The sequence below is a fragment of the Cryptomeria japonica genome, chromosome 2 (genome assembly GCF_030272615.1).
Source record: "Cryptomeria japonica chromosome 2, Sugi_1.0, whole genome shotgun sequence".
NCBI lineage: Eukaryota > Viridiplantae > Streptophyta > Pinopsida > Cupressales > Cupressaceae > Cryptomeria > Cryptomeria japonica.
The window spans coordinates 256,005,013-256,032,936 of NC_081406.1; the positions used below are offsets into that span (position 1 = coordinate 256,005,013).

Here is a 27,924-nt window from a genome sequence, read left to right on the forward strand (position 1 = left end):
AGCATATAAATAAGTGTTAAGGGAAATCAACTTCATTGGAAATTCATAGGAAAAGGGAAAAGGAATTAGGAGGGATGGAAAATGGAAAGCAAGAAATAATGGAGTTGGAGAAAATCATCAAATTAAAAGGGGAGTTGGAGAGAGAAAAATAATGCACATTGTGTATAGCAGGTTCCTCCTTGTACGGTAGTTTCATTGTCAAGGGAGCCTCTTATTTTGTCTGTACAACATCCAATCTCTACAATGCAGCTTGAGATATATTATCCAGTATGGACTCCACAGTTGTTTTCACTACATATAGCATGAAAATGTCAATTCAAATTTTGCACCATAAGGCAACATTGTATTGCTCACGTATGGTCTCCATCTTATACTGTACGACATGTTAAGTTGGCCACCGTACGACAATCTTCCATTCTTCTTGTTCAGTACCATGTTGCCCCTACCATATGACCATCTTCTCCCCACCATGTATGGCATGTAGTTCTCCCCGTTTGACACCTTAGAATCATACGTCAATGCATTAATCTTCCAATCGTACGACATATTTGTAGAGTAATCGTATGACACATTTATGGAGTAACCGTACAAGTCCTTTTTAGCACCATACAACATATTTGTGTAGTAACCGTACGGACCTCACAGTGGTCATTGGTTGTATCGTACAACTTTCAAGTATACACCTCGTATGGTGTCATATCCCTCATTCTGTATGGCATCGCAGGTTCATTCATCTTGTACGTCAACACCAACATTTCAGTCCCATACACAAGTACCAACATTCCATCTCCATACAGAGTCTTCAACACGTACTATATTCTTCAACTCTACCATATGACATCTAGACTAGACACGTTGTACGATGCTCTTTAACTCTAGCGTACAACATATGGAAGCACTCGACAACACGCCCATTAGTTTTGTTGTATGGTGTACGGAGGACAATTTTGGTTTTGCCGTACTGTGTTTGGTAGCCTTGCATCAAGCGGTCTATATGGGTAAGGGGTCTGGGTCTGGTATATTGTGTGAGTCACTTGGCAGCAGCACAACGACACCTTGATAGGAGTAGTGTGGTCAAGCCATTGGGTGTGGCACTTACGACATCATAAGTTTAGTCCTCTAGGGCTTTGAGAACTTCTATATCATAATTTTGACATGAAATATTTATTTTCTGGCCTTCGCACCATTATTCTTGGCATCTTAACTAATCAGAAAAATGATGCGCGCCATGGAGTTCCATGCAATTCTGAAGGTCTTAATTTGGTGTTTTCTCATGGCATGGAGTTCCGTGTGTTGCCTCCGGACCCCACGAGGGGCGTTGCCCCTCGACCCCGCTGGGGGACTGTCCCTTGACCTCGTTGGGGGCGTTGCCCCCAAACCCCTATTCGATTTGGCAGGTACGCTACAAGTTGGGGTTGTCTAGTCTAAGTCATTGTCTACACTCTTGTCATTAGTCTTCCCGGATATTACTTGATGTTTACTTGTCATCTGGAAGACAACTTTTTGTTTTGGGGGGGACGATGTAGTCGGCATAAAATGCCTATTGTTATATTTGATAATATTTGTTATCTGTCAATGTATTAATTGTTTGTATTATGTGGGTTGTCACTCTCAGGTAGTTAATGTGGCAGTTGGTCAACGGTTGTGTTCCTCTCGACAACCATTGGGTCCTTTAAATATGTTGTGTACCGCCAAGGAAGGTAGTACCGTATAGTTCAGTGAATTGTAATCCTTAGCCAATCGTCTTTGGTCTTTTTCTCTGTAATAATTGCATGTGTGAATACAGATATATTTTACTGCCATGTTTGTTATGCATTGTCATGTACATTATTATTCTTGTATTTAATTTATTAGTTGTAGCAGCAAACAACCCAGATGGAATACAAGATTGACATTATGCCAAGTGTCCCAATGGAAGAGCTCGACCCCATAGTGAGCAGGTTCATTGAATTTGCTGCCAAAGGAAAGGATAAGGGGCGCCATCTTCTAGAAGAAAGCTGAATTTAATAGTTTATTTCTCATTGGTCCATTTTGGATAACTATTGTAGCTCTCCTCAATTAGAGTTTAATGTTTTAATCTTGCCCATTGATCTTGGATCAATTAGGGTCGTTGCATGTATTGGGGTCTATATATAAACCTTCCTCTTTTCATTTGTTAGAGGCAGATTTTGGAGAAATTGTTGTAGTGATACTTCTTAAGTAATAGACATGGTTCATTGTTCAATTTTTGGTGAATCTTTGTCCATTTTTGCAAGTTAGCATGGTTCCTCGACTCTCAATAGAATAGATTGAATGAAGGATTTGATAGAATTGCTTAACGTGAAATGGATGTATTCATACTTTTTATAGTTGAATATTTTCAATTATTTTGCAAAGCTAGCCTGAACCAATGAATGAAAACTTAACTTCAATTGCTATATTCACCGTTCAATATGTTGGTGAATATCAGTGATATAAAAATCTTTTGAATTCCTTAGAAGATAGCACCGTTCTTGCGTAGTTGTAGAATTTGGCGAAACAAGAATTGGTTTAAATGCCATTTTTGTATTTTTTATCTGTCGAGGTCATAGGATTATCTTAGGATTAGAATTATCTTCCTAAATCCTCATCCTTTTTCCATTTTTTTTAAGTCTTCATAGAAGTAGGATAAAAAGGAACTTATTGCAAAATCATTTTATAAAAGAGAAGAAAGTTACAAGTGTTGGGAATCAGCAGAATCCTTTAATTGATTCACTCGAACAATTATGTAAGTCCCCCTTGAGATTACCAACAAATCACAACGAACCTGTTAGCAGCAATCAAGAAGGAAGACTGAGAGGGAGGGGGGGTGAATCAGTCTTCACCGGATCTCAAAATTAAACTTCAAGACATAAATTGATAAACTGCAGCAATAAACAAATAAGCAAATTAACAATACAACACCAAGATTTTTGACTTGGAAAACCCGGTTAAGGGAAAAACCACTATGGGAACCTGCCCAAAGTAAGATGATACTTTGCAGTAGTGTGTGAAAATATTACAATGGGGAATGCACATGCATTCAGGCACACTGCCTAGAGCTCATTGCTCAAAAGATATTTGCCCAGAAGGCTACAATCCTCAAGGAAGTCTCACTGACTTACAATATGATTCGGATTACAATCCGGAAGAAATGAATTGCAATGATAGCATCTACAAATGCCTGATGACAGTTCCGGTTAAGCACAATCGTCTGCTCTGCAACACCAATCTCACCTCAACACTTTACTGAATGATAAATCTCTTGTTCGCACATTCACCACTCTCTGATAATGCAGACACAATACCGACACCAAAACTAAGTGAATAACTCACATATATATACAATTCATCAACCTTAATAACAAGGTCGACTAAACCCTCAAACCTCAACTCACAATTACAAAGATTACATTACATTATACAAAGATCGATCATCAGACCAATATAATGATTTACATTACATAGCATGGACCTAATTCAAATTCCCAAACGATCTCATCCACCGGAAATCATGCCAAGATCAACTGCAACACGCTACACCATTAGAAACCGCATAACACAAAAATCAATACCGGTTGACAAAAACTACCAAAAATTGCACAAGGATCAATGCGGATTGCCAAAACAAATAGGAAACGACTAGGAAACACAAGAAAGCACGTTAGAATCATCACCAACAGTTGCACCAACACCACTTATCAAATCTTCATTGATCAACATCTGGAAGCTCAAGAACACAGCCAATCAACAACTGTCACGAAGAAAGATAACTTGTGGGGCACCAAATCACGAACCATCTGAAATGAAGATACATAAGATCATCCCAAACAATATCCCAAAACCTCAGCACAAGATCTGATCACACCGGAATATACCGAAGGAAATACCGGATTCTGCAAAGCAGGGATCAGCATAACCAAGCTACAAAACCAGATCAAAAGATCTTCCCAAACTTACCAGAATAAACCACAGGAATATGTTGACATCAATGACAACAACATATCCTAGCAACAGCAATCCACCAACTATATCCAACAACTCCAACATAACCAATTGAGACTATCCGTACACATTTGAGAACCTTGGAGTCTGTCTTTTTTATCACACAGTAGCACATAGAAGATTTTGATCAAGAGAGAATAGGATATCTCTGGGTATTTTATTCCGTGTTGAGCATGCATAAAAACCACACCAACAAGACCTCAATAGAGCCTCCCTTAAGGATCATTATCCTCTTCCCTCCATGGAAGAAATTCTACAAAGGTTAAGTGATTCAAAAAGATTTTCGTTCTTGGACTGGTATTTAGGCTACAATCAGATTTTGGTCCAAGAGTCAAACTAATACAAGACCGTATTTACTACTAAGTGGGGTATCTATGCATATTGTAAGATGCCTTTTGGGCTAACCAATGTCAGTGCCATGTCTCAAAGAGCAATGGACATGGCTTTCAGAGGTGTATTAGTAGAGTTCATACTCATACCGTGATGATATAACTGTTTATTCAAAGCATGCAGCTGATCATTTTGATCATCTTGAGCAGGTGTTCATGAAATGTAGGGAATATGGTGAGTCGTTGAACTCAAGCCAGTGTGTATTTACTAGTGATCAAGGAAGATTGCTAGGACATATTGTACCTAAAGAAGGCTTACCCATTGATCCAGAGCGAGTGGAGGCCATTCTTTCTCTTTCACTTCCCAATCACAAGAAAGGATTACAGAGCTTCCTTGGTAGGGTCAACTTTGTGAGGAGGTTCATTCCCAACCTTGCCACCATGGTAAAACTCCTCACCTCTAGGCTGAAGAAAAATTTAGCCTTCAATTGGACCAAGGAAGGTGTTGTGAAGTTTTCACGCATCGCCTCATTGCAAATGGGACCCCCTACTTTTTAGGCTCTCTCGGTCTTTTGGCTTTGTTTGTCAGGTCTTTTCGTAGCAGTCTCATTAGTCTCTTTGAGTTTGTGAGTGGGGTCGATTTGATCAAGTCTACTTTCTGTTTGAGCAAACTTGGCTTAGTCTAGGGCTCATTTTGTTAGTTTTAGGGTTTCTACCTTCACTCCTAGATTTTAGGGGTTTCTTTTAGGGTTTTTGAAAAATTGAATGTAGAATTGGTATCAGGCCCTTTAACGAATCAACACGTGAAATTTGAGTGAATTCTGAGCAACTTTCTATTTTTAGAAAGTTCCTATTTTTTAGGATTTTCATTGCCTCCCGAAATGTCTTCATTTCACCGAAAATTCAACTTACTATTTTTATCAGTTTCTATTTTAGTAAGTTTTTATTTTTAGAAAGTGTCCTTGCGTCCTGTTTTGCTCTAGCATTGACAGTTTGAAAAAGTTTCTATTTTTGGAAGGTCTATTTGTGGCAGGTCCTTGCAGGCAGACATTGAAGACCATTTCTAAATCCGGAAAAGTCAAAGAGCAGGCAGAGTGATCTAAATTTGGCTGTGTGGATATTCAGTCCAGGAATGGAAATTTTGAAAATCACATGTCTGAAATATTCACCCTAATTCCTAAAGTGGCATCCTAAATTTTGAAGCATGATAAGTTTGGAAATCATGAAAATTGTGAAAAATCCATCACCAAGTGAAATCAGCGCCTAGGACTAGAAAAGGGCACCAAAATGCTCATGTCCTCGAATTCATGAAAAAGTCAAAATTCCTTCCTGAGGTCAAAATTCCACCCAAGGAGTCAAGAGGGTGCCAAAATCCATGTGCCATGGAATTCATGAAATTTTGTAAAATCCAAGATCAGGTCAAAATTTTGCCCAAGGAGGAAGGTGCCAAAATCCATGTGCCCTGGAATTAATGAAACGACGTAAAATCCATCACTAGATGAATTCCATGCCCAAGAGTGAAAATTGTCCAAGGCAAAGGGCAATTTGGAGGTCAAGAATGGAATGAAAAGCAAAAAATTCCCCTCGGTAAAACTTTTGAAAAATCTATTTTTAGACACCATCATAATTTGAAATTTTTTGCAAATTTGGACTCATGAGAGAATTCTCTCTCTCTTGAACCCAGGTCCTAAATTTTAGGAAAGTCCCTAAAAAATAGATGTGAAAAATTGTTCAAAAAGCTTCGTGCAGACATGATGAATTCAAAGAGCACAAAAATTCCTTGCTCAGGGAGCAAGTTTCCAGAATTTCTTCTCCAGTTCCAAAATGTGCCCAAGGTTGGAAGCAAGACATAAAAATCAAGGTTCAGGAAGAAAGGTTCAAAATTAAAAAAATTCCTTTCTCAAGGAAGAATTGCGCCCAAGAAGAAGAAATTCCAAGAAGGTGAGAATTTAGCTGTGTTGGAAATTCCTTCCTTCAGGACAGAATTCCATTCCAGGAAAGTTAAAAAATTGACTAAGTGTTGGAAATTCCTTCCTTCAGGACAGAATTCCAGAAAAGTAGAAAAATTGACTAAGTGTTGGAAATTCCTTCCTTCAAGATAGAATTCCAGGAAAGGTGAAAATTTGGCTAAGTGATGGAAATTCCTTCATTCATTCCTTCAGGATAGAACTCCAAAAAAGGTGCAAATTGAATAAGTGTTGGAAATTCCTTCCTTCATGATAGAATTCTTGGAAAAGATGAAAATTTGGTTAAGTGTTGGAAATTCCTTCCTTTGGGACAAAATTCCAAGCAAGGAAGAAATCACACCCAAGGATGAATAGAAGATTAAATTTCTAAGGCAAGGAAGGAATCAAGGATGAACTGAACAAGAAATTTTCCTTCAGAATTTTTTTTGAAAAATCCATTTTTGAGCATCAAATCACATCCAAATTTCAAAATTCTTTCAGACTTGGATGCGTGAGAGAATTTTCTCTCTCTTGGAACTTGGAACCCTATTTTTGGAAAGTTCCTAAAATTAGAAGATGGTGGAAAATCATTAAAAATCTCCTCCAGAGCAAGGAAAGTTCGAAAAACTTCAAGAAAATTCTTCATGGATCAAATTATTCTCTCCTAAAATTTCTCTCTCCAGGGGTTTCTCACCAAGTGGCAGTCAGATCAGTGCATGTTGAGTCAATGGAGCATCTTCTGCACGCAGTCGTCACATGAGGGCATAGTGATGGCACATTTATTGTTGGAATATTTTGACTAAGCAACGGCCCAGGCAATGCATGTTGAGTGCATGAAGAATCTTTTGCATGCAGCAGCCATAATTATGATTTTATGACAAATTTCTTCCACATGTCGCCATCGCATGGAGGAATGATGAGCATTTATGTCTGCATGAGGAATGTTCATGGTATTTTGGGCAAATTTGATGTAATGGGGTGCATTTAATGCACGAATGGATGCCATTTTGGGATTGTTTTGAATTTATTGTATATGGGCTTAGTAGGCATTAATTGTTGATTCCCACCTTGTTGCATCTTGAGTGGGGAATCTTCTAGGGTGAAACCCTATTTAGGGTTTGCATGTGTCCTTATGGACTAAGGCCTATATAAAGGGGTGACCCCCTCATTTGTGAAGGAGAGGGAGACTTGTAAGAAATTGTTGCAATAAGTTTTTGAGATAATAACTAGCTTGCCGTTTTGGGTTCGAAGAACCAGTACGTCGGTACGGAAAATTTTTGAAAAGGGGTTTCGGTTTGTTTGGGTTCGTTAGTACAAAAACATGTACATTATATATATATATTTGTACAGCCTATAAGCATGAATTAAGATTAGCATGTCACATAGCATCATATAAACAAGAAAACAAACATAAACTTGTAATCATAGCATCATGATCATACCATAAGAACATCATATACATCAAGTTTAATATCAAAATGACAAAATATTGAAGTATCATTGTTTCAACTTTCAACAATATAAAGTTTAATCATCAAATGGATCATCTAATTCATCCTCCTCCTCCTCCTCCTCCTCCTCATAATTGACATTGACATTAGATGAGCCAATGCCACTTGCACTTGCACTATAAGTTGGCTCGGCATTCGAGTCTTCAAGTGTCAATGCAAGAAGCTAAGAAGCGGGAGCATCCAAATCAGTATGCTCTGGCTCTATATCCCACATATTCGTTTCCCCATGTGTGTAGTCACATTTTTTGTGTGAAAGAAGACGTAGGTTGGAATGCACATATACTAAATTCTTCGCTCTTTTTGATAGCAGCCTATTGCGCTTTACTGAGTGGATGAAAGAGTGTGTGCTCCAATTTCTTTCTGAAGCAGATGAACTAGCAACCTATGAAGACAAAGTAAACAATTAACGTTATACATTAATAAAATTAAAATTAAAAATTACTAGCAACCTATGAAGACAAAGTAAACTATAAATAAACTTGTGATGAATTTTAATTAATTAAACTTGTGATAAAAGTTTTACAGCGAGGGGTTATAGATTTTGGAAGCATGCACCATGGAAGTACCACCAACTATGAACATCCTTCTTGGATCTATGATGAAGTGCATCAGATACTTCTAGATCTCTCCATGGTGGAATCCTTCCTGTTTTATCAAGAAACTGATTGCTATAGTACTTTGGTGTCAAGGCATAGGCAAGAAGATGCAAAGGAGTGGTCATCTTATTCCATCTTTCTACAATAATTGCTTCCACTTCTTTGAAGAATTTATTCTCGGGGTCATTCTCTTTTGCATTTATAGTGAACTTTATTTTTTCAAGCATTGAGTCAAAGCCATCATAAATCTCACCAATGCAAGGCCTATCCATGTCGATATAGCGAATCATGCTCATAATGGGCTCAATGATACTTAGGAGATATGTAACAAGATCCCACCATTTCTCATTCAATATTCTCTCCCTAATTTTTGCTGCCCTCTCACTGCTACTTTGCTTCCATACAGTCCAATTGGTGCTGATCACCATATTGCATGGTGCCACTCTAACTTTCACAAGTTGTCTTAAGATGATTATGTTTGATGCAAAACAGGTCTCAACAACCTATAACACAAATTAATGCCAAAATGATTAAAAAATAAAGCAAAACTTTAAAGAAGAATACATAATATAGCTTACACAATGATATTATGAACATTGAAAATTAAAAAAAATAGAAAATGTAAAATTAAATTACTATTTCACTTACCTTCAATAGCTCCAATTTCGAAAAGTATCTAAAAATCCCTTGAGACATGTGGTGGTTTGTGATGAACATCTGGATGTCCCCAACCTCTATAGACACATCTCTGATCCATTTTATTTTAGTCCCAATCCTTTGTAGCATAAGATTGAGTGAATGGACCACACAAGGTGTCCAAAAGATGTGATAATAGCATTCCTCAACCAACAAACCAGCAGCTCTACAATTTTTTGCATTGTCTGTTATGACTTGGACAACATTGCGGGGTCCCACTGACTCAATGGCGGAGATGAGGATTTCTGCAATAAATTGGCCATCTTTTAGTTGGCCCTCACAATCCACAACTTTCAAAAACATTTCCCCTTTAGGGGACACCGCTATGACATTGATCAAGGGACGATTTTTAGCATCTTTCCACCCATCTGAAACAATTGTTACACCTGTCTCAGCCCATGAATCCCTTGTGTGTTTCAATGCATCTTCAACCCTCTTCACCTCCTCCAATAATGTTCCACGTACCTTCTCATAACTTGGGCCCTTATACCCTCTTGGAGCTTCATTAACACTTTCATCATTTGCTTCCAATATGGGGAGCAAACAACATTGAAAGCCAACCGATTTACATAAATGCACCTTACTACATCTTGGTCAGCAATGTCTCTACTCTCATTTTGAAATGCGGTTTCTAAAGGCCCCTTTGTTCTTTTGCGTGTCAAGGGTGGTTCACTTTCAGGTTCATTTGTGGAAAAGAAGGGGTGATCTTCTACTACAACATCGGGATTAGATGGGGCTTGCATTCCCCTTGTTTTCTTTGGTGCGGTTTGATTCAATCTACGGGCTTCTCTCTCTTTTGCCTCCTCATGCTCCCTAATATATTTCATCACTGTCTCATCTAGTATAGGTTTACCATCTTTTCCAAGGCATTTTTTGATGCCTCTTCCTTTTCATCCACACAAATGGCCTACCGGCCGATAATATGAACTATTACGTTCAATACTGCATCCTTGGCATCTCCAATAGAATCCCCCACCTCCTAGAAGTGGTTTTATAATGTCAACATACTTTCATAAGGGAGAATTTGGATCATTTTTTTGTTTTGTAATTGTTTGTTCATTGCGAATGGAGGAAGAGGTAGATGCCATTCTAGTTCCTATGGCAAGAATTAACATAAACATACTCAAAAAGAAAAACAAAATAACGAAAAATAATTAATGTTTCATGTTTGACAATTTGTGAAACAAAAATAGTTGGAAAAAAATGTTAAAAAACCTACCTCTTGTAGCCAATGGGAGCTTGCAAATGTATGGAAATGATGCTGCAACACTTTTGAAGCTTCAAAAATCAGTCTTCAACTCCTATTTGATCTTGGAAGCCAAACTTTGTTCACCCTTTCTTCAACCTGTTGTCAAAAAACTTTTGTTTGCAACACAAACGAGGAGAAATGAGCCAAGATTATGTTTTAGAAGTCACTTCAGGCAGATTCCAAAAAAAATTTTTTTTTGCATAATATATTGCTTTTTAGGTCGTCCAGCTGCTCGCGTTCGACCTGGGTCCCCCTGGGTTTGACTGGGTTCGACCGGGTTCAAGATAGATCTAACCCCCTCTAAGAAATTCAAACCCTAGTCGAACCAAGGCCGGACCGAACCAGTAGCAGGGGTGTCTAGGGGCGAACCCGGTAAGCTAGGATGATAACAGGGAAACATTGTTCTCTGATGGTGTCCACTTAAGTTAATTTTTCAAAAATTGCATGGTTTCACCTTCCTCATTTAGAGTAGAATTTTGTTTCCTCGGTTGTTAGACATAGTGTTTTGATTTCAATGGAAAATGTAATGGTGTTTGATGAATTTCCATGGTTCATACTTTTTGCATCTTGTTGACTGTAAGTTGCAGTGTAAAGTTAGTCTGAGCCTCTAAATTTGTGCTAAGTTCGATTGTGGATAGTCGTTTGGATTGCTCCATTTTGGGTATTCAAATGCACTTTCTCGGTTTGAAAATCCTCTAACATCCCTAGAAGATTGTACCGGTTCTTGCAAAGTTGTAGTAAAGCTTGGCGAAGCAGAGCTTGGTTTATTTGGAATTTGTCCACTAAAGCATTTTCTATTGATATCATTGCCCATAGGAGTAGATGTAGATCCTCGAACCCTTTCCCCTTTATTTTCAGGTCATTTTAGTTCGTTCGAAGCAGAAGCATCGCAAAATTGCCTTATCTGATGATGGAGTTTCAGCCACAACAAAGAAGTGAAAGACTGATCCAGATGTAAGGCCCCTTGGATTACCAGCATTCACATCTGCCAATTGAGTCACGTCCATTGAGAAAAGGAACCTTGGAGTCGATTGTTTGAACTTCCTGCAATCTTAGCATACAATTGTATTTTGATCAAGAGAGAGTGAAGTGACCGTTAGGCAACTTTATTGTGTGTTAGGCTGTCATAAAAAACACGTCAATAGAAGGGAAGGCAGGTTTTGAAGAGATCAAGCAAGCAATTGCTCAAGCCCCTACTCTTGTCAATCCTAACTATGAAAAGGATTTTATCCTCTATACCTTTGGAGGAAAATCCAGCATCTCAGTTGTCCTAAAACAGCTGAACAATGATAGTCTGGAGCAACCCATTGCCTTCTTCAGTGAGGGATTAAAGGATTATGAGCTTAGGTATAGCTATATAGAGAAGCAAGTCCTCACTATCGTAAGAGCATCGAAGAAGCTTAGACACATGTTGTCTAACAACAGGATCCAACTCTTATTTCCACAGGCAAGTGTCAAGGATTTCCCTCTAAACAAAGACATCAATGAGGAGAGGGTTGGATGGATAACCAAGGTCATGGAATGTGACGTCAACATCAAGATCACCAATCTTGTAAGAAGCAAGGGCCTATGTGAACAGCTTGTTTCATTTTTTTGAGACTCCTTCAGGGGTCGCCCTTGTATTGCAAGAGGATCAACCAACTAGCAACGACACTCAGGTTAGTTGGGTGAGCGACATGACCACCTTCTTAATGCAAGGTAGATGTCCCCAAGGTCTAGATAGAACCAAAAGAAGACATTTCTGGTTGCAGTCCATCACCTATGTCTTAGTGGATGGCACCCTTTTTTGAAGAGACTCTAATGGAGTTTTGTTAAGATATATCGAGCAAAATCAAGTCAGTAGATTGTTAGAAGAATTTCATAATGGCTCTTCAGGGGGTCATTTCTTTCCAAGGACTACAACTCCACCAACCTGTGTGACTTGTCTACTTTCATTAATGGAGCAACAAGGGCACAAAATTTTGTTTTGTAGGATTGCCATCAAGTGGAGTCCAAGGCCATGCTTATTTATGGTTAATTGATAGCCTTCATGTCAAGTTTGCATGATCTGACCTTGGAATGTCAGACAATCCATCTTCTAGAAGTACTCCTCTTCTTGGGATTGCCTTGTCAAGGTATGGCCAAGTTGCTTGCATGCACAACCATGTCAGATCTATGCAGTTCACTCCCTTCCTGGACTGACATATCTCTATGCACGTCAGGGTCAAGGCTTCCCTCCCCTGGACCATTGGTCTCTCTTCTGTGACTAGTTTGTTATATATAGGCTATTAAGCCTCATTGTAAAGAGTTCTCTCTCTGTTGGCTTGAGCTAATTTGTGCTCTTTCACTTCTCTTGAAGATTTGTATATTTTCTTGCATTTTTGCAACTCTAAGTTCAGCCATTGGTGTGAGAATTAATTGAAATCATCATTCTTGCCTCTCTTCAACTTATGCATGTTGTGTATATTTTTTTACATTCGCTATAAATGTATATTTCGTGGTTTTCTCCCACATATATGCTTTGTTAACTTGTTTTGAGTGTGACTTGTAGGAAACCTTCTCCCCTTTTGACATTCAACAAATTCTAACTTGCATACATGGGTTTGGGGTCATTCGTACAATTGAAGTTTGTGCATCTCTAGGGTATTTTGATTGATTCTTGGTGTCATTTCTGGGTGGGGAGAGGAACATCTTTTATCTTAGTTCATGACCTCCTTTCTTTTTTAGCATTTCCTTATTCCCTTTTCCTCTGCAAGTTGTTAGGATAGGTTTAGAAGTAGAATTTGGAGTGTTGAGTTGGTTCAACACTTGCACTTGGATTGAGAAGGAATCCGGCCTTTTCTAGAGATTCAACCCCTTTGCACAAAGTGCGCAAGGTCCCACACTTCAAGGTTGTTTCCATGTTTCACAAGGTTGTTGAGTTGATAGCTTAGCAACGGTGCAAACTTTTGTGACAACAGGTATGAATTTTTACTCTGTGCAATTTTAAAAGTGTAATGTCACCCTTTTGGGATTTATCATAATTCAATCCTAAGACAGCAATTCCAACTTTAAAGTGAAGAGTGTATTACATTTATAAATATAATTTTATCAATGTGGGGACATTTCATTATAATGATTAATTTAAAATTCTAAGAATAGCTGAAAGGGTAGAACTTATCTTGATAGCTTTCTCTGTTTTGACAATAGATTTATGCTGATCGTGAATCTTCCATAAAACTGATTACTATCTCCTTACAAATCTGCTATAAAACTTCTTACAATCTCCTCCTAAGTCTGTCATAAAATCCTTCACTATCTCCTCATATAATCTGTCCATACTATCCTTCATAAATCTGTAATAGTCTTCTGTACACTTCTCTTCATTGGATCTGCAATCTTACTTTCCATCAATGTCCTTGGTGCATATGCTCAATAGTCTTTTTAATACACATACCCTTCCTCTATATCTGTATGAACTTATTGTCTTCATGTAGATCTGATATAACATTATTTCTCACATTGTATCTACTTAGTCTTTTCTCTTGCTTGTAGCAATTACTATATTCTTTTTACACTTCATCCTTTCACTTCTTCTAAAAGTTCTTTTTGTTTCACTCACTTGTATACACATCTCCTCGAACTTGCTTCTCTTTCAAATTGCACCTTAACTATTATTAATGCAGATCGTACCTTATGCAAGTTCACACCTCTTGCAAATAACAATACATGGCAACAAATGCATCTTTTCATGTATAATAATCATGGCTTGTTAGCAATTTGCACCACTTGATAATAGTTACTTATTAATAAAATTTGTTAACTTCCAAACAGATTGCACTTGTTTAATTATTGTTTCTTATTGCAACATATTAGTTAGCCTTTCTTATGATCGCTGTTATTTAGTTATGTATATGATAAATATAAACAATTTAATTGCTCCAAATTATGATAATATCTGTTGCTCCAATTTAATCACTGTTCTTAATCTTTATCTCTAATAATATTGTTGTGTATCTTGCTGAGGAAGTAGCATATCTACCATCTTTTAATCAGGAATTTCATTGTCTTAACAACCATTGTTTAGACTCTTTCCTTGGGCAATTGGGATGGCCGTTTCCTTCTTATATTGCTATCTAATCATATCTATCGATGCATATATTGTTTATATGTTTTTATCGCCGACTTTATTGACTATTTTTTGTAGCCACGTTTCTGTTCATTCCTTTTTGATTGCTGACTATATCTGGGTTATTCTTATTCCATTTCATTGTATTAATAATCACAGCTTTTTAGTAATTATTAAATTACTGCCTTATCACTCTTACATAGGATTATTTTGTCTTTTAGTGGGGGTCTAGCATAAGGTGGTGGGCCCCATAAATTATTTATACGTAATTCTTATAAGGCACAAAGTGGGGTGCCAAGCATGAGGGATCGTTCCTCATAAAACAGACTCAATATCTCCTTCAAGATCGGTCCCTGTGAGTTATGTGTTCAATTGGCTTGTCTTTTAATGCGTAAGTGAAGAATGAGATGAATTGATTCCCTTTCTCCACAAATAATTGACAAATATACTGTCAAAAAAATTGAAGATTGATGGAAAAATATTAACATATGAAGAACAGTTGATGATGACATGGCTGTTGACAAGTTTTCTATCTTTAATTGTGTCTAAGGAGCATTCTGATATAAGTTTCTATAAGCAAAAAGATGGATTTCAACATGAAATGGACCAAAATTTACCAGTAGGCTATGAGAATATCCTAAAAACTAAAATTATGATATATGGAGTGAGAAACATCAGAGAATTTCACATTGAGGACAAGATTTGGACTTCCAAGTGTATTATTTTTTCACCATCTGTAACCTTGCACAACAATCATTTCAACACTCATTTCAATGACAATATTTGTAAACTGTTAGAGTTGCAAGCCTGTTTTAGTGGGTTTGTTGGATTGTTGGTATTTTGGTATACCTTTACGATTGGTGTCAATGTAGTAGGTCAAAGAGTGTTTATTCTTCCATGTTTTATTAGGTTTATATACTAAAAATAGAATGATGTGCTCCACCTTTATTTTCACAATGAGATTCCTTATCATTCATTCTTCTCTAGTTCTATATAGAGTATGTTGTGTTCTGGGTTACCTTATGAGCATCCATCAATATTTTGGTGTTATTGTGTGTGAACAATGTTACAAGACTCGGACTCGCCTTGGACTCGAGAAGCTGATTTTTGACTCGGACTCGAACTTGGTGCAAACTCAGCAAAGACTTTGCAAATTAAGAACCAAAAAATTTAGAGATTTTTTAGGATTTAAAACTTGTTTCATGCACCCTTTAATAAATAAACATTAAAGACACAATAATCTCATTAAATAGAAGCTCATTAATCACATACACAAATATACATCAATCACATAAGTACAAATGCAAATTTTAGCTGATTTAAAAAACACATTTAGATATATAAATATTGTTAAATGTATACAAAACTCATGGAATATGAAATTAGTGGCATCGAAACAAATATCAAAACTAAAATATAAGTCTATGGCTTAGAGGAGCTTGCATTACTCATCTCAACATCAGGGCAAGTCATGTGTTAGTGTCTAAGATAGGTCTTGGATGATGATGGGTGTCTTAGCAACTGGTGTGTGTATTCAAGTGAGAAATTTATTATTAAAGTTATCTTGAAGCCTTCAAGACTGCATGCTGTCAAGCTCATTAACAAAAAGGAATAGTGAAGTAAACAGATAAATGGTTATGTTCTAGTTTGAGCTTATCTAGGATACTAGTAGATGGGATTGCTCTATGAGTTGTCTATCTAGGGCATGATTGATAAATTTTGCATTATGAAAAGTGCATTTTGTACTAACTACGACTTAACTTGTATTCAATAGTACAATGACTGTGAAAGATCCCTGATGGATCTCTTTTACTAATCTGCTGTAATTTTTATTATTTTAAATTGATTTTTCCTACTTATTAATATTTTCTTTCAAAAATAGATAGAAGTTGCAAAAGGGTTGGATTCTTTTTGTATTTTGATGATTTTTCAACAAGTAAATAATGAAGTACAAGTACATGAACAAAGTACTGAAAATGAAGTTCATATACAACCAAGACAAATTCAATTCAAGGCAGATTTTTGAATATAAAATCAAATATTTGACCAGATGAAGATTTCCAATAATTTCAGGAAGATTACAATCAGGAATAATCCCAACCTGGATGCTAAAAGAGTAACATAACTAGGAATGATGTTGCGGCAAGATTCCAGCCCTCCAAGTGCTGCACGTGGGAAGGAAAGTGGCTGCCAGGTACAGCCGTACGGCTGCCAAGTACACCCAACTGGTTAGAAACCCCAAACTGAACTCCGTCAAAATCATTGAACCTCCAGAAAGAATGTCGTACAATCTCCAAGATGCTAATAGCTGCAAACAAATCCAAACCACTGTATTGGGGGCTACGTCCCAAACAGGCAAGGCATTGGGGTTAGCGTCCCAAATGCTGAAAAGCTCTTCCAGAGCCAAATCTCAAATCCAAGATGTAAAATATGTAAAAGATAATAAGAATTAGGTCTCAACTTCCTTATAACACCTTCCCCCTTAGCTCGAACCCTAAAAGTGACTCAATGGGGCGTTTAGGGTTAAAATGTTATATTTCTCATTTTAAGTTGCCAAGTGCATAGAAAATGACCTTTTTTTCAAATATAAAGAAATCCGTTCACCGAAAGGATCTGAGTCAAGAGAGAAATATTTAGAAAAGTCCAAAACCTTTCCAACGAGCTATTACACCAAGGGATATGCATCCAGATGAGGCCAAAAACCCCTTATTACTCCAAAATGGCTATAAACATAGCCTTATTTAAATAATTAAACTCTAACTTAGGAAATATTTAAATATATTAAAAATATATCCCAAATAGCTGTAGAAGGCTCAAATGACTCCAAAAGCCTGAAACGGAACCTACCACCTGTCTGTGATTGAAGTCGGAAATCATGGATCAACTGGCAGTCTCATCCCTAAAATCTAGGGATGCTCCTAGAAACTAGGAAACACACCCAAATCTCCTGAAACTGAAACCATCTAAAAGGTCATGAATAACCTCACGACTGGCAATTGTCACTACCTCCTAAAATTTAGGGATACCCCCTAAAATCTAGGAACTATTCCAAACTGGCTCCAAACTGCCTGTAAAGCCAAAATCCAATCACTATATGCACTGAATGAGTCCCCATCAACCTCTGCTAGCCTACGAGACTCCAATGATAGGCCAACTCCTCCGTCTCTGATGTCCACTCTAGAAAGGGGACATGACAGTAGCATGCCAAATTTGCCTATGGCATTCCTTGTGTACTAAACAAGTTGTCCGATGTATGAAACAAGATAATCCTTGATTGTGCCTTTGATTGTGGAGATGCAAAGATTTGCAATAGGGGATATTTTGTAGATTTTATGATCATGATTCATCATTGGCCTATCACTTGGTTAGACTCATAGATTGCAAGCTCTACAAGTACTCGCCGAGTTGTTGAGAACTCTCTTTTTTTCTGCTCCATGGGTTTTACATGTTTAACTTGTGAGATTTTACACATGTAGGAAAAAAATAGGTGAAACCATGAATGTGGGTAAAACATTGGTTAAAAGTTGTTTTTCACACTTTTCTTTTGCTATAAAACTATGCATTTTCTCTTTGCACATCCCCTATCATCTAGGTTCTTGAAGATCTGCTAGCCCTTCTTCATGGTTCTTGTTTTTCAAAATCTGCCAGCCCTTACTCATGATTTAAGTTGCCAAGTTTTTGCCAATTTTTTGCTGAGTTGAAAATTTTGGGCTTGCTGAGTACTCTTCCTGTCCGAGCATGTGAACTATGGTTAGACTTATAGTTTGATGGGGGTTCAGGGACAACAGCTCAATGGGGTCAAGGGGCAGCTTCCCAAAGGGATCAAGGGGCAATGCCCTTGTGAGGGTTTAGGGACAATGCCCAACTGAATACCTTCAAAACCACACGGACCTTCATGGCACACACCATTTTCATATTTTTTTGTAAATCCTAGATGAGCATGTCATAAACGAAACATGTATTGAAAGGTTATAAGTTTGTTTTAGAAAGTAACTAAAATGGCCGAGTCTACCTGTTGTGACCATTTCACACATCGCCCCATTTAAATGGGGACCCCCTCTTTTTGCTCGTTTTTGCTCGCCTTTCGCTTTGCTTTTTAGGGTTTTGGTTTAGTTTGTTAGTTGTCTGGACCAGGGTCAAGCCTTAGGGTTTCTGTTACTGTGTTTTCAAGCCAGAGTCCAGTCCAATTTTGAATTTGAGAGCTTCCTCCCGAGGGATGCAATTTTGGAAATAAAGTGAATTCGCCAGAGGCTAAGTAAGTTGGTCTAGTTTCAATTGGGATTTTGAGTGCAACTCTGAAAATTTGTCTAAGTGTTGATGATGAGTGTTTGATTTTCGTCCGATTGAGTAATTTTGACCAAATTTTGAAAATTTTGATAATTGATCCCGGGCATTGGAAATGACTTGTTTTTGCCTTGTGAAGTGATTAAACTCCCAAAATCTTGATATTTTGGCCTGTAGGAGCAAAATCGCTCATGTCCCTCAGTTAAGGACCGGAGCTTGTTTCTCAAGATTTTACTGTCTCTGCAGGATCAAGACAAATTTTGACTGGAAATGATAAAGGGAGGCATGATCTTTCCGTTGAATATAATTTGAAGAATTTCACAAGCATGGAAATGTGCCAGGAGCAAAAATCGCTCCTGTCCCTCAGTGGAGGACCGGAGCTCAAAATCAAACATTGCCTTGTCCTTGCAGGATTCGAACAATTTGACGATTTGAGGAGATCAAAGGAGATATATTTCATCATTTTAATATAATTTGAAAGCACAAACATGAGGAAAACTTGATCTAGAAGCTAAATCGCTCCTGTCCCTCAATCAGGGACCAGGGCGAAATTCAGTGGTAGCTCCTGTCCCTCTCCCAGGGACCAGAGCGAATTTCCTCATGAGGCATGTTTTGGGCAAAGATCAAGCAAGTTTTAAGTTTGAGGCAAACAAAGAAGGCGTAACGAACCTGTTGAAGACAAATTGAAGAGTGCAAGACACCAAAGTGAACTCCATATTGGCCTAGGCGCTCCTGTCCCTCAGTAAGGGACCAGAGCGATTTTTGCCTTAGGTCAATTTCTCACCAAGTTAGAATGAACTCCAAGGCAAAGATGAATGAAAGGGGGTACTACAAGACCATTGAAGATAATTTTGGAAGTTAGCGAAGTGTGATGGAGCCTATAAGTGAAAATTCGCTCCTGTCCCTCAATCAGGGACCAGGGCGAAATGGTAGCTATCTTGCCTTCCACCCAAATTCAAGTCATTCCAAGTCAAAGTATAAGATGGCAAGGACATTTTGAGGTGTCTCGACGAAGAACGAAGTCGCAAAGACCGCCAAGGATGAAGGATTTGCACTAAATGCCCAAGTTCGCTCCTGTCCCTCACCAAGGGACCAGAGCGAAATATTCAAATGTGTCCAAATTTAAGTTGCCACTCACATTTTAAGTGTTCGAAAGGGAGTAAAGAGCATCATTTTTGAGCCTTGAAGACAACTGCAAGTTAATATGATGAAGGAATTGCACTATATGCTCAAGTTCACTCCTGTCCCCCAGTCAGGGACCAGAGCGAAATTTCTATGAAGGCTTAAATTTTGAATATTGATCACGTTTCAAGTATTCAAGAAGGACCAAAGGACATCGTTTTATATTGTGAAGGCAATTGCAAGTTGATAAGAACAAGGATGCGCCCAAGACACCAAAGTTCGCTCCTGTCCTTCAGTGAAGGACCAGGGCGATATTCACCATATTGGCCAGTTCTTTCAAAAATCACGCTAAGTCAAGGACGTACAAGGTTGCACAGGGTCAACGTGTTCTTAAGAAGATAATATGCGAGGAAGTTAAACGTCAAAAGGTGATCAAATTGAGCCAAGAAGCTAAATCGCTCCTATCCTTCAGGCAAAGACCAGGGCAATTTTCATTAAATCTATCATTTTCCTTCGAAAATCATGTCAAAGCAAGATTATATAAGGTTGAAAATGTCATTTGGAAGGCAATGAACATGAAGCAAAGGTTGAAAGACGGCAAATTTAGACTAGAGCACCAGGTTCGCTCCTATCCCTCATCAAGGGACCAGGGCGAAAATCCTTCAAACTTCAAATATGCCTCGTAAAAGCCAAGTAAAGCAAGCGTGGAGTGAAAGACTAACGTTGTTTCTTCCTCATGATGAAAATTGGTGATCGAAGGAGCTAAGGTCAAGGAGAAAACATAAGGTTCGCTCCTGTCCCTCTCCCAGGGACCAGAGCGATATGGTTCGTATTTCTCAACTTCAAATTTTGGCGCTAAAACATTTTTTGGATTTTATTAAATGCTAAAAATCGATAAATTTAAAAAATTCAATTAAATAGCATTTAAAAATAACGCATGACATTTATTAATTAATTTTTGCCTTTTAAAAAAAATCGAATTTATTAATTAAAAACGAAGGCATTAATTAATTAATTATTAATTCAAGTAAAAAATCAAATTAAGCGCTTGGATTTAAATTCTTACAAAGTCGGCCATTGGTTTTTTATTAAAATTGTTTTTAATTATCTTTTAATTACCAAGTCGGCCTAAGGTAATGCATGAGGTAAGCGCCTATAAAGGGGGGTGTTTATTTCATTTTCAAATCATTATTCAAACATCCTTCACATGCGATTTGGAGAGGTGCGAATTGTGTTCAAAGTGGAGCGGATTTCCATTCCAAGCAAGGAGCGAATTTAGCAAAGGAAGTGGTGCGAGCATCATTAAAAGGGGAGTGCGAACCTTGGTTAGGAGTAAGGCGAACTTGCTATCATCACGTCAAAGACCCCCCCCCCAAAGGTGGCGAAGTTGTTAAGGGGGACGTTCATTTGAACATTCGCTTGAGGAAGATCACGTGGGAAAGCTTCAAATTTTGATTTTGCCTAGGCAAATTTCCTTGTTTTGCTTTTTAGAGTTAGCTCTCAAGTGAGGTATGGCGAAGTCTTCTCTTGTTTTGAATTTTGATCGTCATTGCCTTAAATTTTGAATTTTGAAATTTTGAATTTCAGTGGCTCAATCGTTTTTTAGGAAATGATAACTCAAGGACTTATCATGAAGTTTCCTAAAATTAATATCTAATCTATGTTATACATTGCAAAATCTAGTTTCTTATTATGAAATGTTGTGTAGGTATGGCGACCCCGAAGGCGGGAGCATCCACCAGTCGTCCAGCTCTCATGAAGGAAGATCAAAAGACCGAAGAAGTGGAGACCAAGATCGTGTCTAAGTGGAGCAACATTGGAGATACCAGCTTGGGTAACTTCAGTACGAAGAAGTTTCGAGAGGTCCCTTACATTGGCAAGCCATCACCTGTCGCCAGGAGGATAATTGAAAGTGGCATCATTAAGGCGGCCGGCTTCCCTCCAGCAGTACAGTGCCATGAGTTGATGATCGAGTGTGCTCGTCATTATGATCCTCAATCCAGAACGATCGTGTCCAAGGAAGGAAACACTTTGGCGTATCTTTCAAAGGAAGCTATAAGTGAGGCTTTCCATCTTCCAGAGCACAGAGATATGGTCTACAAGAGCATAGAAGGAGCCAGGTCCATGTACGAAGATGATCCAGATGCTTGCCTAAGCATCATCAACAAGAACTGGTTACTCAAGAGTCATCCTCGCCTGAGCAAGATCTCGAACACACCACATAGGATCGATTTCCAGGAGGAGTACAGAGATTTGATTACAATGCTCAACCGAGTCACGGGAGCTCCTCAAGCCTTCTACTTTGAGAGGTGGATGTTCTACTTTATCCAGGTGATAGTTCAGGGAAAAGGAACAATTCATTGGGCTAGAATGATTAGCCATTGCTTGGACGTACAGTTAAGGAGACTCAAGGCTACCAAATCCTTCCACATGAGTTCATACGTCATATATGCCTTAATCAGGAGCTTTGAGTACGCAGGACTACCTCACAGAGGAGTGATTGGAAGAGGACCCGGCGAGGTCAGGGTTTGTGATTCCTATGTCCACTTGCATCATCCGCCAGGAAGTAACTACAAGTTAGTTAATGATACGTTCACAATGAACATCACCAGGACGTTGCAAGGTGGGATTCACAATAGGCTATCACAGGATGCACAGGAACTAGTAAAGAGGTACGGTGCTTGGTTTATCCAATTTCCGAAGTTCACTTATATCAGAGTTCATGGATGTCCTTCACCTCCATACATGTTGCCGAGATATCCGATAGACAGAATAGTGTTACTTGAGGTAACAAGACAGTTGGCAGCTTATGCGAAGGCATTCAGACACAGACATGGAAATGGAGTTCCTGTACCTATCATCTTAGGCAATTCAGTTGAGGTATGTCCTAATGCTTTAGCCATGGATGACGCAGAGAAGGAGTTAGCTTTGTATTCTTTTTCATTCTTTGCTTTGAGAGAAAGCTTTGATCCACATGGATATATAGAGGAGACAGTCGGTAGGAAGTTTAAGCATGAATTTCAGATAGAAGATTTTATGATGAATCTCCTAGACGATCTTGAAGTGAAAAGAAAGATGCATTCTAGATTGCCTTTGGATTTCATCAGGAAATGCAAGATTTACAGAGTGGCCGACCAAGCTCAGGACAGTGGCAGACATCTCCAGTCATCCTATGACCGAGAAAGCAAATCAGTAAGGTTAGATTGGAATGAGCCCGAGGTCGTGGATCTAGATGCTTTGATGGCTCCAGTCTTGTCTTGTACTCGCAGATGGGTTGATGTGCAGCATCAGAAGTTGAGGGAGCAAGGCATAGCTATGACTTTCACTTTGGAAGAGAAACCAGTCGAAGGTGGAGCTAGTGTAAGCGAAGGTAATCCTAATCCCAGAAATACAGGTGAAGGCAACCTTCGAAGTGCAAGTGAAGGCAATCTCTATCCAAGAGGCCCGAAGAGAAAAGAGAGACCTGAGAAGAAAGAATCTTCCAAGAAGAAGCAAGGGGCCAAACGAGATCGTTCATCCGGCACATCTTCTCGACAAGAGAAGAGGACACTTGAAGTGGAAGATTCTATGGAGTCAATGGTACAGAATGATAAAGAAGGACAGGCACCAGGTAGATCTCTTCAAGACAATGAGTTGCATGAAGATGGGGAAGATAATGAAGTAACATCTCCTCCCAGAGAAGAAGAATTGCTCAAGGAAATACAGGTTAAAGAGACAAGATCTGCCATCCCAGATTGGTTGAAGGAAAGATTAACTAGGGTGATCGTGATTGAGGACGAAGACAATGTAATTGATTTGGAGAGCCTTGTCGGACATTCCCAGGAAGTGACAGAAAAGAGGAAGGCTACCAAGATGTCCAAGATGATTAGAGATGAGACTGGATCCAGAAAGTTGCAGATAGCTACGCCGGCAGTGGACAAGTATGAAGGTGAGATCCTAGCAGAAGAATATGATATAGAGACATTTGAGCTAGGTCCATCCACAGCCGAGCAGACACTAGATGATGCCACCGATTCATTTGAGGCCTTGAAAGACAAGCTTAGGGAAGAAATGGAGAAGAATAGGAAGCTTGAGAGAGAGGTTGGTGCATGGAGAACATATTTCAGCCATCTTAATCAACCTTTAGGACGTCAGGATCCAGCAAGATCACCCATACAGGCACTTCCCCTTCAATCAATTGGTGAGGCAGAGAGATTCAGGAGTATGGTCCAGCGTATGAGTACTTGGATGGACAAATCTCATACAGTTGCCGTAGAATTTACAACAAGGATGATGAAGACTATTCATAGGGCTATCCAGGTTCTTGAGATTATCCACAACTTGATGATAACAGTAGCTGCTTTTGCTCATACCAAAGAGGTTATCATTCCTGTCTTGCGAGTAATCAGACAAACATCGAGGAAGGTCTTAGCACAGGAAAAGATCATGGATGGAGGACCTCACAGTTTACTTCAGTGGTCAACCTTACTCCAGATGAAGGAAGTTCTCTTCGAGGACATCAGTACTAGATGTAGCCATGTTGAGGAGGTTATCAACCCGATCCAGGACAGAATATTTGAGGTACTACATACTATTCTTGGCAGGAGGATCGAAGTTGAGACAGATGTGGATTTGCAGGAATTGGAGGATAGAATCAAGGTTATCTTTTGCAAGGACGCTAATATCACAGATGAGCAACAGGATCAGATGTTTTCTACCATGCTCCTGATTGAGAAAACTAAGGAACTTGAACCTGAATGGGACGCTACTCTTCTCGAGGCATTTGATCAGGTCATCCACTTGGAAGAAAGAATGAAGAATCTTCCCGAGATTCCAATTGCTGAAATCGAAGGAATCGTGTCTAGATTCATTGCATATGCTAAAAAGGAGCATTGGAAAGGGAATAAGATTCTAGATGAGAGGTTATTATAGATGACATGGCACCTTAGTTGTTATTGGTTTATGTCTCCTAGATTTTCGTGCCAAATTTAATAATTGGCTATGCATTTAATGTTGTGCAATAAAAGGGGAACTTTTGTAATAAAACCCTAATTAGGGTTTAGGTGTCATAATCTTGGCCATTGATCTGCTTTTTGATCTGGACCGTTCATTGTAATTGAGGATGCTATTTATACCCTCATTTCTTTTCATTTTGTAAGAAGGAAAAACTAGAAATTAGAGAGAGTTAGAAATTATTGATGTATTAGAGAGATTAGAGTTTAGAAGCAATTTACTTTTGTAGCAAGATTGAGCTTTGAGAAAGGAATTCAAGCAATTGTTGTACATGATGGCTTTGAGATCAATGAAATATTGAAGTTATGGTGTTTTGTTGCAATTCTTTTGGTTATCTTCATGGTTGTTCATTTTCCTTGAATCATTCTCAATCGAAGTAGTGTGTTAATTCGAAGGACAAAGTGTTAGACTTGATCTTTGGTAGGATTCGTTTTCCAAACCACTAGCTTCTTGCTGATTGTAGGAACGCCTTGCGTGGTCGACTGGAGATATTTGAATCGTTTAAACCTTCAATCATTGTTGTATCTTGGATATGTGCCTTCGTGGTAGTGTCCTTGGTCTTTGATGTATTGGAAAACATTTGTTACCTTAGAAGATCGCATCAATTTCAATTGAGTTGTTAATTTATGGCAATATTGAAGTTGGTAGAATCTCACCAAGTCTTGTCCACATTGAGTCATTCTTAGGGTTAGACTAGATTAGACCTCTTGCAAACCCTATCCTTTTGATATTTTTTGAAAAGCTTGTTTAGTTCAGCAAAATCTTCGGCAACATAAGGCCCCTTGATGACACAGCAATCACAACGACCACTGGTGCTTATCCACACGTAGAGACCCTACTAGAAAGAACATTGGAGTCATCCTAACTGATCCTTCTTGCGAAATCTTCAGCAGTTAGCGACTTTATTCAAGAGAGGATAAGATGCCTTTGGGTATTTTATTCTGTGTATGATTGTGTACAAAATACACGTCAACACTACCCTACTAGACTTGCCTAGAATCAGCGAGTTTGGCAAGTACTTGGCAGCTAAGTCTCCTACACTCGCCAAGGGTCACTCACCTCGGGACTCATTGAGTATAGGTGAGTCATGATGATTCTTGTAACGGGGTGTGTGAATAATCTATCAAATGTGTGGTTTTCCTTTTGTGTCAATTATTGAATTCTCGTACTCTATTTACACAAAAGTTAGGATTTCTCTTTCTAGTCCCTTTTTTGTTTTGCAAATGGAGTGATAAACTATGTTTTTAAGAAACAAGAAGAATTTAAGCATATCAACTATATTTTTGAAAACATTTGTTTGCAGTTTGGAAACCATCATTGTAATTCTAGAACAGTGAAAGTGGATTTTGGATTTAGGAATCAGAAACATGTAGGTTAAAGAATGGTGTGTATTTTCCCTTTCGTTCTCTCCTAAGATAAGAGATCTAATCTAGGAAACTAATTCTCTTTTACCCAGCCTATCTGACTTAATAAACTGAAAGCCAGAAACATCCTTTTCATAAAATTAACCATTGTTAACTTTCCAGCTTCTCTAAAATTTCAAGCGAGTGCAGTTGTCAAACTGATGGGTGCTTTGAGAATTTGAGTTTAGTAGGTGTCAAGTGGCAATCATCTCAGTCAACTGGTTGACGACTCAATGTGATAAAGATTTTGTGTTTCAACTGAAAAAAGTGCAAGCCTATGCAACCTTACAGGTTTTGATACTTTGGGAGTTATATGGGCACACATAAGTCAGTTTTAACTGGTCTTAGTTAAAACTAATTTCTAGACTGTTCAATATGATATTTAATACTGTTTTATGGATATGAAATGAGAAAATTTTGAGCTTCTTGTTTTGGCGATAAAAACTCACTAAAATTTAGCTTTGAAATGGTTTATGAAGCTGATTTACAGTTTTCTTGCAAGTTGACATAGACAATGCGTATTGGACTAGAATTTCAAAGCACTGTTATATAGGTTTTTACTGTGTGCTATGTTAGAGTGAATTTAATGTTTAGACCTTTTTTGGGGGTTATATTTCACACCCAATTCTGTAACCAATCTTAGAGAAAACTGATTTCTAGAATGTTCAATATGATATTCAATATTGTAATGAAATGAGAGAAAATTTAGCTTCTTGTTTGGGTGAAATGAATTCACTAAAATTTACATTTGAAATGCGTTATGAAGCTGATTTCCAGTTTGCTCACAAGTTGACTTAGACCATGTCAATTGGACTAGAATTTCAAAGCACTGATGTATTATGCCAAAGTGCTTATAAATTTTTAGATCTTTGTACTTCATTCATAAAGCACACAATTTTGGTGATATTCAATATTTCCTTATGGTCTCTATTATCTTGATGATGGATCACAGAGTGTGATCCGAAATGTTGATGCAAAAATTCTTACATAATCGAATCCAGAAGCATACATTATCAATTGAATGGATTGTGGAAATTTACTGATGTTGATATTGTTTTTATTCTAGGTACTCCCCCGGGTGTTGGTCCTGTGATGGCGGGTCAAAAACTAACAACAGGGATAACTGACTTGATTGAAATGTCCTTTGATGTTCAACCACGCCAAAAGGTAGTTGAATAGAAAACTTAAAGATGCTGTGAGACAATATATATGAATGTTGATGATAGATTTCTGATGTCAGATGAAAGAAGCCTTGGGGCATTGGCAGGAAAAGTAGAATCCTGCACTTTGTTTGATTTGCTGATTGTAATCTACTTGGATGTAAAATAAATCGGAGTAGATGTATTAGGTGAATAAATATTTTTAACCAGTCTTCAGGATCTGAATGTGCAAAGTTCTCAAAACTTTGTTCTTTGCATTCTTTAATGGAAAATGTGAATTTTTATCAAGTTCAACGATCACTTGAGTGAACATTTAATAGCACTTCCATGAGTCACCCTGCATGTGTTTTCACTCACACTCTTTGTAGTTGAATCATGTCCTATGTGATGAAAATTCGTGTGGCACTACTCTCAGAATTCATCTAAAGGCAGTATGTCTTAAAGCCGTCAAAGTAAAGCTAATATAAGATTCATTTATGTTTTATTGCAAAAGCTTAGAGAATTTTTGCATATTAACTATGAAACTGAGTAAATATCACAAATAGGA

General features: G+C 38.1%; 1 protein-coding gene across 3 annotated transcripts in view; it reads left to right on the forward strand.

Moving 5' to 3' along the window:
* Positions 1-27,665, forward strand: part of LOC131047116 (probable acylpyruvase FAHD1, mitochondrial) — a 296,277-nt gene extending 268,612 nt beyond the window's left edge. For all 3 annotated transcript variants that reach the window (XM_057980961.2, XM_057980959.1, XM_057980960.2), the window contains exon 8: positions 27,284-27,665. In XM_057980961.2, the coding sequence (XP_057836944.1) occupies positions 27,284-27,396 (113 nt within the window). In that variant the 3' untranslated portion in view covers positions 27,397-27,665. The remainder of the gene's footprint in view (positions 1-27,283) is intronic.
* The last annotated feature ends 259 nt before the right edge of the window (positions 27,666-27,924 follow it).